At 39.9% G+C, this 13,048-nt stretch overlaps 2 protein-coding genes across 2 annotated transcripts in view; both read left to right on the top strand.

The window, feature by feature from the left end:
* LOC146579876 (Fc receptor-like protein 5) lies at window positions 1-3,764 on the top strand. Its single transcript, XM_085268014.1, has 6 exons — window positions 1-4; window positions 873-947; window positions 2,104-2,376; window positions 2,490-2,754; window positions 3,162-3,430; window positions 3,544-3,764. Exons 1-6 carry the CDS (start codon window positions 1-3, stop codon window positions 3,762-3,764), a joined length of 1,107 nt encoding a protein of 368 aa, XP_085124140.1.
* A 380-nt stretch (window positions 3,765-4,144) lies between these two features.
* Window positions 4,145-13,048, top strand: part of LOC146579874 (Fc receptor-like protein 5) — a 49,916-nt gene continuing 41,012 nt past the window's right edge. The window contains exons 1-6 of the mRNA XM_085268013.1: window positions 4,145-4,271; window positions 4,469-4,733; window positions 5,214-5,497; window positions 5,613-5,888; window positions 6,091-6,390; window positions 6,557-6,817. Of these exons, the coding sequence (XP_085124139.1) occupies window positions 4,145-4,271; window positions 4,469-4,733; window positions 5,214-5,497; window positions 5,613-5,888; window positions 6,091-6,390; window positions 6,557-6,817 (1,513 nt within the window). The remainder of the gene's footprint in view (window positions 4,272-4,468; window positions 4,734-5,213; window positions 5,498-5,612; window positions 5,889-6,090; window positions 6,391-6,556; window positions 6,818-13,048) is intronic.

Raw genomic sequence — 13,048 nt, 5'->3', positions numbered from 1 at the left:
ATGGGTACACCTGCACAGGAACACAACAGGGTCAGTCATAGAATAAAGTGATGCAATCATCATTCAAGAAACTGCTGAGTTTATAAATTCAGAAGAAAAAGATTCTCCAAACAGACGAGGAGATTGATTTAGAAACCAGCTTTTATAACAGCTGTAAATGTGCACAGTTCACTGAATGATGTAAGCTCAGTAAATCTTCTTGATTCTATCTTCAGTTCATGCGTAGACACATTTGTGTATTTGAGGATGACTTTACTTGTTTCAAGAATTTTACATTTGAATATCTGCAGCCACTTCTCGTGTTATTTGTGCTCCTTTCCCTGATACAGAAAATATTCAAACATGTGTTTCAGCTGTGAAGTGTTCAGGATAAGACATAAAAGGCAACTACAGGGGATTATCATGTTTAAACTACAGGCAAGTGTCTCAATTAGCTGAGACACTGTTCAGTAACTGAATCCTCATAATATTAATAAATGAGTATGTTTAAAAAGTCCTCAAGAGCTCATGAAAACTGTGGTCATAAATGTAAAGATGAAAATGCAAAAATAACAGCTCAACATTAATAAAATAAAACTTCCTGTTACAATTTAAAAGTGGACAGCTCACACGGACAAATAACAAACTCTGACTTTGTGTGTTTATGTGTTGATCTCAGCCTCACAGATCTGTGCAGTCACTCTGTTGTTTTATTCAGAATATTTATATGGTTTAATTTGTTTGATGAAAACACATCTTATTATTTTCAAGTCCAAATGTCACCAGGATGCAGTAAATCTTTCGACTCTTAACAGCAGCAATAAAAATCAGGACATCTTCAAAATGGCTTTATGCTTCCATCAATCTCTAACTTGATGTTTCTATGTGAACAGTTCCCATTAAGCTCACCGTGATCCTCGAGCCACCCTTGACTCAGATATACAGCAGTGAGACAGTCACTGTCAGATGTGAGATTCAGGAAAGTGATGGAAGGCACTCATTGTTTTTAAAGTCATCAGCCAAGTTAGAACCACCGTCAACATCTGAATACAGAATCAGCAGAGCTACAGAGTCTCACAGTGGAGAATACAGCTGCTGCACTTTTACATTGTGCGGTGACATCATCACACTGACTGTATCATGTAAGTTGGACACATTTCATTCAGTAATATTGTTCTCTGTTTTATCTGTTTTATCTTAGTAGCAAAATCAGTGAGAAACAGTTTTAAATGTGGTGATAAAAAAAACACAATAATCACCAGAGTGAAAAAAATCTTTGTAACATAAATATTAAACACAGATGTAATGAACTCAGTTTCTTCCATATGTGCATGTGTGTGGTTTTCACCACTGCAGCTCTGAATTATGACACAATTACTTTATTTATTTGTTTTTAAAATTTATTTTAAGTTGATCAAACATGATCAATAAATACAGAATGAGCAGAGCTGCTGTCTGACGATGGAAAATACAGATGCTGAAAAAAGAAAGGGCTGATCATCAACAGAGAAGAGTTCTGTTATCACATCACAGCCCTGGTTGGGGTCGGGGATAGCATACAGTATGAATAACATCTGTGTAAATTATGATGACTGATAAATGCTGCTGACTGTGCACTGGTTATCCATCTTTTACATGTGATCATGATCCTTAAAACAAGTCGGATATTTAACAAAAAGGCAGTTTAACAAAAAATCTTGATGCTAAGAGCATCCATGATCAACTGACCTCAGATCAGCTAACAGTTATCTCTGCATTTAGGAGTACAGTTTGGTGGCAGAGCGTAAAAACACTCTCACCTGATTCTTGATTCACTCTGATAAAGTTTTCATCATGTTATATACATCCAGTGTTAGCCCCTTACTCTGTAGCTGGCTAACAGTTAGCTGAGATTGTTGATTTTGATCAAATTTGAACACAGTTTTTTCTTTCCATTCATTCATTTTCTTAACACATTATACCATAATGTGAGCTCTTAAGCACATACTGAATTCAACATATTACAACTTCTTTATTTTTCTTGAATTTTTACTTTTTCTTTTAAAACTTAATTCACTACGAAGACATTATTCCTGAAGTAAGTGACAATCTGATCAATCTTATCTTTTCCTGTGACCTGTACAGCAAGTAAACCCAGAGCCACACTGACAGCACAAAGTTCAGTTATACCAGCAGGGGGCAGTGTGACACTGAGCTGCTCTGTGGAGGGCTCTGCTGGCTGGAAGTTTGACTGGTTCAGACGTGATTCAGAGTTTTCTGGAGCTCAGAAAATAGGAGCTGGAACATCAGAGCACACGATCAGTATTTCAGAAGGAGGCATCTATTACTGCAGAGGAGGGAGAGGAGATCCAGTTTTCTCCACAGAGGACAGTGCTGCAGTTACAATTCAGAAACAAGGTGAGGGTGAAATTTTGTTGTGAAATAAAACGAGACATCGCGATTAACCTGAAGTAACAATTAATTTATGATTTCTTCAGTTTAATGTTTCTGTTTATTTGTTTGTTGAACAGTTTTGGCTGCTGTGAAACTGCAGCACAGCTGGTCTCAGATATTCACTGGTGAGACAATCACTCTCAGATGTGAGATTCAGGGAGGTGAAGGAAAGGTGTGGAAATATGAATGGACAGCACCCAACACAAACAGCCCTCCAACATCCAGTGAATACAGGATCAGCAGAGTTTCAGTGTCCCACAGTGGAGACTACAGATGTCGGGGTAGCAGTGACTATCTCTTAACAGGATGGAGTGATGCCTTCACACTGACAGTTTCATGTGAGTTGGACCATGATTCATGCTGACATTTCATGTTTTCATGTTTACATCTGTCTTAACAGGAAAATTCCAACAATGATCCAGCTGTCTGCAGGCAGCTCAGGACAACAGTTTTTCTCACTGTGCAAACAGAAAGGAGAGACACCATGGAGGCTCTTAAAATATCAGCAGTTTAAAGAGGAATGTACAGAGATGACAGTTTGATAAGAGAATGATAAATCAGAGAAACCTATAGTGAAGTTTTGTAGGCAGTGTAATGTGGAATAGGCAGAGTAATTTCTAATTTCCTTTTTGGTGTTTGTAGATAAATTATTTAAAAAAACTGTTTAGAGTGTGATCAGCACTTAAATTAGGTCCTGAGACAAGTGAAGATTTAACGTTTTACTTTTTTTCTGTAACATCAACAGCAAGTAAACCCAGAGCCACACTGACAGCACAAAGTTCAGTCATACCAGCAGGGGGCAGTGTGACACTGAGCTGCTCTGTGGAGGGCTCTGCTGGCTGGAAGTTTGACTGGTTCAGACGTGATTCACAGTTTTCTGGAGCTCAGAAAATAGGAGCTGGAAGATCAGAGCACACTATCAGTATTTCAGAAGGAGGCATCTATTACTGCAGAGGAGGGAGAGGAGATCCAGTTTTCTCCACAGAGGACAGTGCTGCAGTTACAATTCAGAAACAAGGTGAGGGTGAAATTTTGTTGTGAATTAAAACGAAACATGGTGATTAACCTGAAGTAACAATTGATTTATGATTTTTTTTTTCATTTTAATATTTGTGTTTATTTGTTGAACAGTTTTGGCTGCTGTGAAACTGCAGCACAGCTGGTCTCAGATATTCACTGGTGACACAATCACTCTCAGATGTGAGATTCAGGGAGGTGAAGGAAAGGTGTGGAAATATGAATGGACAGCACCCAACACAAACAGCCCTCCAACATCCAGTGAATACAGGATCAGCAGAGTTTCAGTGTCCCACAGTGGAGACTATGTCGGGGTAGCAGTGACTATCTCTTAACAGGATGGAGTGATGCCTTCAGACTGACAGTTTCATGTGAGTTGGACCATGATTCATGCTGACATTTCATGTTTTCATGTTTACATCTGTCTACTACTCATTGATGTTCATTCAAAACTGAACTGATATTTGAAGTTTGAATATTTATTTTGTTATTAATTAATTAATTTTGTTATTGTTATTTTCCCTGAACTAAATGATAATATGATGTATTTTTTCCTGTATCTTCAACAGCAAATGAACCCAGAGCCAAACTGACAACACAAAGTTCAGTCATACCAGCAGGGGGCAGTGTGACACTGAGCTGCTCTGTGGAGGGCTCTGCTGGCTGGAAGTTTGACTGGTTCAGACGTGATTCAGTCTCTTCTAAAGCTCAGCTCATGAGAGGAAATGAAGCAAAAAGAGTTATTAGTGTCTCACAAGGAGGTCTGTACCACTGCAGAGGAGGGAGAGGAGATCCAGTTTACTACACAAAGGACAGCAGTGACGTCACAGTTAGAGAAACTCGTGAGATTAATTATTTTATTTCTGCCAAACTGAGAGATGTCATTTTGTGTTCTGTGCTAACAATTTCATTCAACAACTGTGAGTTTATTAACCGTGAAATGAGAGACAACTCCTGACAAATAGAAGAATTTATTCCATCTTATTTTTTTATCTTTATGTTTCAATTTGTCTCTAACTGGATATTTTTCTGTGAACAGTTCCCAGTAAGCCCACTGTGACCCTGCAGCCATCCTGGACTCAGATATACAGCGGTGAGACAGTCACTGTCAGATGTGAGATTCAGGGAGGTGAAGGAGCTCAGTGGACGTATGAATGGAGAGCAGCCAAGTTAAACACACCTCCAACATCCAATGAATACAGAATCATCAGAGCTACTGAGTCTGACAGTGGAGGATACAGCTGCCGGGGCAGGAGGGACTATTTCTTCTCAGAGTGGAGTGATATCATCACACTGACTGTATCATGTAAGATCTTTCATCCACAGTATCTAAATAAGGAAAAAGCACTTCTTCTTTCTTACAGCTTTATAACTGTCTTTCATGTTGGTCAGTAAAATGTTTAGTTTTTATTCCAACAACAAAAACCTGAACAGCAGCTTTTTATTCACAGTGAAGAGAACAAAACATATGAGAGTAACTTCTCTGCTGTGCAGCTCTAATACATGAAAGATGAAATGCAGAACAAATGCTGAATCTGTCTCAGCTGCTCCACCACATCCACTAAGAAACATTAAATCCACTGATTGTTCCTCATGTGTGTTTTTAACTTAGAAATGCAGCAAATTAAATATGAAAGATTAGTGTTGTATTTGTGTGACAGTTGTACAGTTTGTTGCAGCTTCACCATTAAAGTTATGTGATATTTATTATTTCCATATTTCCACCAAGTTATTTCAACTGGTTTGATTCAGTCATTGACTTTTGTTCTTTTTCTAAACTGAACTGCAGATAAACCAAAGGCCAAACTGAGAGCTGATAACACAGCTGTTCCAGTAGGGGGCAGTGTGACCCTGACCTGCTCTGTGAACCCATCATCATCATCTGGATGGAAATACTACTGGTACAGAGATGAGAAATCCTCTGAAGCCCTGACCACACAAGATGCAGTTTTCCACTCAAATGGACAAATCAGTGTCTCACAGGAAGGACTCTACAGGTGCAGAGGAGGAAGAGGAAACCCAGTTTACTACACAGAGGACAGCCAGTCAGTCAGGATTGGGAAAACTGGTCAGTTTAACATGAAGTCAGATAAATTCCTGATTAAGGAGGAAGATGAAGAACAAAAGGCATTAACATTTTTGACATTCATGTGTTTTTATTGTACTTTCTTGAACAGTAACAGCCTCAAACAGGCCTGTTGTGACTCTGTATCCAAACTGGTCTGAGATATACAGAGGAGAGACGATCACTGTCAGATGTGAGATCCATGGAGGAGACACTGAGTGGGATTATGAGTGGGAAACAAACAGCATGATAAAAGCTCCAAATCAAAATGAATACAGGATTAGATCTGCTTCATCATCCAACAGTGGAAACTATCGCTGTAAGGGCAGAATGAAAAGTTCACAGCATAAAACAACAGAGTGGAGTGATTCAGTCACACTGACAGTTTCTGACAGTAAGTAGAGTCATAGTTCATTTAACCTGGAAATAGAAACAGTTTATAAAAATGTCTTTTTATTAGTACATGTTGAGATATTTGACATGTTTAGATAGTCTCACTCTTAAAGTTCATCATAAATATTTGTGAGTCAACATTTTAGTGACATTGAATTCAGAGTTAAGAGACAAAAGATTGAGAGCAAATCTTTGTTGAACAGATGAACCTCGTCCTGTCCTCACTGTGTCTCCATCATGGCTGAGTCCTGGAGCCTCAGTAACTCTGAACTGTGAGGTTGAACATCCGTCTGCAGGATGGAGCTTCTACTGGTATAAAGCTGTTCCTGATCTATCAGAGAAATCCTCCAGTTATGAGCTGCTACCTGATGGCAGTGGGACTGCACAGGACTCCTACATCATTCATGGACAGACACACACAGCAGGATATGTGTGCAGAGCTGGAAGAGGAGACCCAGAGTATCACACTGATCACAGTCAACCAAAGTTTGTTTGGTCTGCAGGTGAGGAATTTTAATCTTCATGTTGATGATTTGAAAGTCTGTAAATCTGGCTGCATGACTATCAGGACTCCTGTGAACCACGCAAAAGTCAAACGTATATTTTCACTGTGATATTTTGAATGCTAACATCTGTGATCTTTGTCTCTTCACTGCATGTTGTTTCCAGATGTTCATTCAGCAGCGTCTCTCACAGTGAGTCCTGACAGAGTGCAACACTTCACCTCTGACTCTGTCTCACTGACCTGTGAGGGAAACTTCACTGAGTGGAGAGTGAGGAAGTTCTCTGAGGACGGCCGACTGTACTCTGACTGTAGGAGAATGACTGGATCCACATGTGACATCAACACATCAAAGTCAGATACTGCAGTGTACTGGTGTGAGTCTGGATCAGGAGAGTTCAGCAGTGCAGTCAACATCACTGTACAGAGTATGTTATTATACATTTATTTCTTGGATGTTAATGATTTAAACATCACGTGAATATTTGTCCCAGTAATTATGTGGTAAAAACACACAGGTTTGAATGTACAAGATCAGATCTTCATGATGAAAAGCATTTGTACAATCTGTTCTTATTATTGTTTGTCAGCTCTTTCTCAAAGTGTGCAGCAGCTGATGTGACTGAAACAATTGTGTGTGATTGTGTCACAGATGATGGTAATGGTCCTATCCTGGTGAGTCCTGTTCATCCTGTGACTGAGGGAGCTTCTGTTAGTCTGAGCTGCAGTTTGAGAACACAAAAAATACTTTCCAATGTGTTTTTCTATCACAATGACAAACTTATTGAAAATGATCCCCGAGGGGAGCTGAAGATCTCTGCAGTGTCAAAGTCTGATGAAGGTTTCTACAAGTGTCAGTACTCAGGAAGAGAGTCAGCACAGAGCTGGATGTCAGTTAAAGGTGAGCAGGAGCAAAACATCTGATGGATTTTTATAAATGAGTTTGATGACTGAGAGGCAACATTAGATTGTCTGATTTAAGTCTCAAAGTCACTTGGCTCCATTTTATGAATGCATTTATTCATAAGATTATAATTTATTAATAATTAATTTCTGTTTTGTGTCACAGTCAAGGTATCAGGAGCTGACAGCTCTTCATCTCCTGTGTGGTTGATTGTTGGACTGGTTTGTGGAGTCTCTCTCATTATTATTCTCCTGCTCTTGTTGTATCGCTGCAGACAGTCCAAGTGTAAGAGCCTCTTTTCTGTTATTATTATTGTTATTATTAGTAGTAGTATTAGTATTGATATTGACATTTCATTGAGTATCTGTCACGGTTAGTAAACTAAAACACAACTTTATCACAGAACTTAGAGAAAATTATCCAAATAAAAAAATACTAGGAAAACAAATTTCTACAAATCTTATTAAAACAAACTTTGATGAAGGATGTGACAGTAAAGGAAGATTGAGACAGTCTATAAAACACAGGATAATGAGATGATGGGAAACAGGTGGGAACACAGTGATAACTAATGCCCCTTTTCCATTAGTACATCGGTGGACAACTCCAGGCCTCGAGGGCCGGTGTCCCTGCAGGTTTTAGATGTGTCCTTGAACCAACACAGCTGATTTAAATGGCTAAATTAGGTCCTCAACATGTCCTGAAGTTCTCCAGAGGCCTGGTAACGAACTAATCATGTGATTCAGGTGTGTTGACCCAAGGTGAGATCTAAAACCTGCAGGACACCGGCCCTCGGGGCCTGGAATTGTCACCCCTGCATTAGTACCTACTTGGATCAACTCACAACTATTCGAATCGTATTGACTGGTTTTCTATTACAGTCAAGTACCACCTAATGTGTGTGGTCGTCCTAATAGCAACGTGGCTGAGCATCCTGTGACGTAATTAGGATGCGTCACACACACTACAATGAAGGTGGACGTTGAGGTGATGATAAACCTGCTGCTCAGTCTGTGAATTTTCGTCACACTCTGGGACCACGGTGTTGCTTTTGTAGCTGTTTTCCTCATTGCTGGGTTTCAAAAATGACTGTTTTGATTTTCATCAACGAAATACTCTCATAAGTCATTGAGTGACGCCACTGAGCAGTCAATCAGTGGGATGCAGGCTGTTGACGTCACATTTTGGGATCGCCTCGGATCGCCTGGAACTCCGGCTGAGTAAATACTGAAAAAGTACCTGGTAACAGGAACTATGACCTGATGGAAAACCCTGAAAACCATGGTGACCTCACCTGAGTAGTTACTAATGGAAAAGAGGTTAACAGAATGACTATGGGGGATGTAAAACTAGACACACGATACAGATGAGAACAGAGACCAAAATAAAACAGGAAATGAATGACACTGAGACCTGGAGTAAGACACACGAGCTTGACACAGACAGTAGACAAAACATGGAGACCAGAGAGAAAGAACAGAGTGAGAACACAAGGGGTTAAACAACCTCTCATTAACCAAATAGACAGATAACCATAATGTAAACATAACATCATAATAATAGAACAGGGGCCCGTTCTTCGTACCTCGCTAAGTAAGTTAGCTGGATTAGATTGTTGACGATTTCGCGTCATCTTGGATCGTTCGGTTCCCCGAAGCTCATCCGGGACTTGCTGTCATAGCAACAGAGCTGTAAGCGTAAACCTGCTCGGGAGCAGGTTTACTTTATGTAAACAGGATTAGATCGCGGCCACTCAGGTATGTCCGCTTCATTTATACGAAAGCAACAGCGATATTCCACCACTGTTTCACCATAAATAAATAACATCAATGTAACTAAAGATAATGCAGCACTTGATCCTTTTATTGATGTCACACAGATACATACAGGTCATTTCCTAAAAAAGGGAAATGTACTATTAACATTCTATTACATGTATGTGATTATTTCAGATGTAATTCATATTTCAGAGTAGTAATTGCAAATTACTTCGTGTAATCAAGATGAGAGACCACGGCTATAAAAGCGAAGGTGGATTTGGGAAGTCTGTCGCAGCCATGTCCTGTCCGTATACGCGAGCCACCCATTGCGGAAGGTGCAAGATTGATAAGGAGAGTCCTCAGAATTCAGCGTATATTGCGGGATAGACAGGATCCTTTAGCTCAGCGCGACAGTGTGCTCATAGAGAGATATCGATATTCCCGTGAGGGTATTATTCACTTAACCAACTTGTTGACGAGGGGGTGCAGGACCACCACCTGTCTTCTTCTGCTCTGCCCTTTTCTTGGTTGCTGTTATGAACAAACAAACAGATTATTCCAGGGTCTCTTTCCAAGAGACGAAAAGCAATATAAGTGATAAATATTACCATTCTGTAGAATACTCTTATATTTCACTTTTACTTGTTCCCATGTTCTAGTGGGTCCTGTTGTGGCTCTAATGTGAAAGGGGATATAATATAACAATATAATATAATGTAATATAATATTGGATAATATAGTGTAATATAATAAATCTATAAATAAATAATAAAGTGACTGAATAGTGGTATTGTCATGCGCTTTGGGTGCCTTGAAAAGCGCTATATAAATCCAATCCATTATTATTGTTATTATTAAATTACTTACGAGTTTAATTAGTCAGCAACTTTCTGCCAGCCCTCTCTCCTTGCTTCTGCAGCCTTTGCAGTGTTCCCTTGCGTTTTAATTAAACTCTGAAACTCCTGAAATCCCTCAATCAAGAGTTCTTGCTCTGCTGCCGAAAAATACCAAGCGCGCCCCTTCGACATTTTCGCCGACCAATCAGAGGGTTGCCGATCAATGTTTCTACTATCGATGCGTAGCCCCTTTTACGACACCCAGTGATGTCACATTACTGCGTCCAGCTGTACTAATCGTCAACAGCAGGTGTGTTCGGGGAACCGGATTAGCGAGCTCACGGTTAGCGCGATGGTTTGGTCTTGGATGTGTCATTTGATCTTGGATGTAGTAAGCGACGTACGAAGAACGGGCCCCAGAACTATGAAACCAAACCAAAACATCAAAACCCGGGTCAACCATTCAGGGCCCTTGAAGGGAGCACAGGCAGGAAGACACCTGCTAGACATTGTTACCTGTTGCACCTCCAACGGTTACATCATGGTAGCTGAAGGGTCATCAGCTGGAAGCCACCCTTGATTGATGTTTTGCTCCATTAATCATGGAACATCTTGTGGTGGTGGAGCAACGGGTGGAGGTCTCCCTACTGTCCCTGCAGCTGACCCTAGGACACTTGTCTTCCCCACATCTGGGGCCCGTTCTTCGTACGTCGCTCACTACATCCAAGATCAAATGACACATCCAAGACCAAACCATCGCGCTAACCGTGAGCTCGCTAATCCGGTTCCCCGAACACACCTGTTGTTGACGATTAGTACAGCTGGACGCAGTAATGTGACATCACTGGGTGTCGTAAAAGGGGCTACGCATCGATAGTAGAAACATTGATCAGCAACCCTCTGATTGGTCGGGGAAAATGTCGAAGGAGCGCGTTCGGTATTTTCCGCAGCAGAGCAAGAACTCTTGAGTGAGGGATTTCAGGAGTTTCAGAGTTTAATTAAAACGCAAGGGAACACTGCAAAGGCTGCAAAAGCAAGGAGAGAGGGCTGGCAGAAAGTTGCTGACAAATCAAACTCGTAAGTAATTAAATAATAACAATAATAATGGAGTGGGTTTATATAGCGCTTTTCAAAGCACTCAAAGCGCATGACAATACCACTATTCAGTCACTTTACTATTTATTTATAGATTTGTTATATTACACTATATTATCCAATATTATATTACATTATATTATATTATGTTATATTATATCCCCTTTCACATTAGAGCCACAACAGGACCCACTAGAACATGGGAACAAGTAAAAGTGAAATATAAGAATATTCTACAGAATGGTAATATTTATCACTTATATTGCTTTTCGTCTCTTGGAAAGAGACCCTGGAATACTCTGTTTGTTTGTTCATAACAGCAACCAGGAAAAGAGCAGAGCAAAAAAAAGACAGGTGGTGGTCCTGCACCCCCTCGTCAACAAGTTGGTTAAGTGAATAATACCCTCACGGGAATATCGATATCTCTCAATGAGCAAACTGTCACGCTGAGCTAAAGGATCCTGTCTGTCCCGCAATATACGCTGGATTCTGAGGACTCTCCTTATCAATCTTGCACCTTCCGCAATGGGTGGCTCGCGTAAACGGACAGGACATGGCTGCGACAGACTTCCCAAATCCACCTTCGCTTTTATAGCCATGGTCTCTCATCTTGATTACACGAAGTAATTTACAATTACTACTCTGGAATATGAATTACATCTGTAATAATCACATACATGTAATAGAATGTTAATAGTACATTTCCCTTTTTTAGGAAATGACCTGTATGTATCTGTGTGACATCAATAAAAGGATCAAGTGCTGCATTATCTTTAGTTACATTGATGTTATTTATTTATGGTGAAACAGTGGTGGAATATCGCTGTTGCTTTCGTATAAATGAAGCGGACATACCTGTGTGGCCGCGATCTAATCCTGTTTACATAAAGTAAACCTGCTCCCGAGCAGGTTTACTCTTACGGCTCTGTTGCTATGACAGCAAGTCCCGGATGAGCTTCGGGGAACCGAACGATCCAAGATCATGCGAAATCGTCAACAATCTAATCCAGCTAACTTACTTAGCGAGGTACGAAGAACAGGCCCCTGGTCTTTCCAGATCTCCATTAACTTTGACATGTCTTTGATTCAGTTTGTGCTCAGTTTTTATTAAAATCTAGTTGGACAAACATCTAAATAACCAACTGACTACATGCACAAAAGATCAGAAACAAACAGGATTTTATAAACTGATTGTATCTTTAACTCGACTGAAACAATCCACAAATGTTGTTGTTTCATATCAGAACAACACAAACAGTAACACCATGATGGGTTCATGCTCTGAAAATATCTGATAGTCCTGTTGTTGATTTAAACACAACTAATGAAACTCTGTAAAAGGTTTTTCTGTTTTTTCATTTATCTTTGAAAAATGTGTCATGTTGGTTTTCATGTGTGAGCCACTGAAACACTGGTGCAGTACATCATGTGAAAAGCACAGAGCAGCTAGAGATGAAACAGTCTTTTAATTTAAGGAAACTGGCACCATGTCATTGGTTTACAATTGTGTAACTAAAATATGAACATTTCAGGTGCAGATAAACCCCCAGATGCCATTTACTCTAATATTGAACTTGAAAACTTTGGAAATAAGTGTGAGTACACAAAACATACAATGTAGAAGAAAAGCCTGGAAAGTTTTTGAAACGTTTAAAAATGTATTAAATGTTTTTCTTTTGTGGATTCAATCATCTTAACAGGGAAGCATCATAAACCAGAGCAGAGTGCTGTTTACTCTGAGGTGAAGACGGGAGCTGCAGGTACAGTCACAACAGTCTCATTCAGTGTTTGTACTTGAACGTGTCATCACATCATTATATTGCAGGTTTATAGGTCAACATAGAGTTTAGTTATTCACTTACTAATCAGTGTTTCAGCTTTACTGAATCACAGCATCCACAGATTCTGACCCAGACCTCAATCACAAAACACACACATGCAAAGCTGAAGTGTCACAGGCAACAAATGATTTCACTCTCTTTCACTGTAGTTGTAAAAAGTTTAAAGTTCATATGTATCCAACATGTTTGTATCGTATCTGTGCTGAACAAATGTGTCCTGAGC

This window comes from Mchenga conophoros, linkage group LG3, assembly GCF_057382185.1.
Source record: "Mchenga conophoros isolate Kocher_MC1m ecotype Shallow Benthic linkage group LG3, M_conophoros_male_GT1.1, whole genome shotgun sequence".
In the NCBI taxonomy this organism is placed as follows: domain Eukaryota; kingdom Metazoa; phylum Chordata; class Actinopteri; order Cichliformes; family Cichlidae; genus Mchenga; species Mchenga conophoros.
This window is presented reverse-complemented; position numbering and strand designations above follow the sequence as displayed.

Excerpts from the sequence above, each read along its gene's own strand:
- LOC146579876 (XM_085268014.1), top strand. Across the intron at positions 948-2,103 it reads TGAGACAGTCACTGTCAGAT|CAAGTAAACCCAGAGCCACA; the intron begins GTGAGATTCAGG and ends TGACCTGTACAG. Across the intron at positions 2,377-2,489 it reads AGTTACAATTCAGAAACAAG|TTTTGGCTGCTGTGAAACTG; the intron begins GTGAGGGTGAAA and ends TTTGTTGAACAG.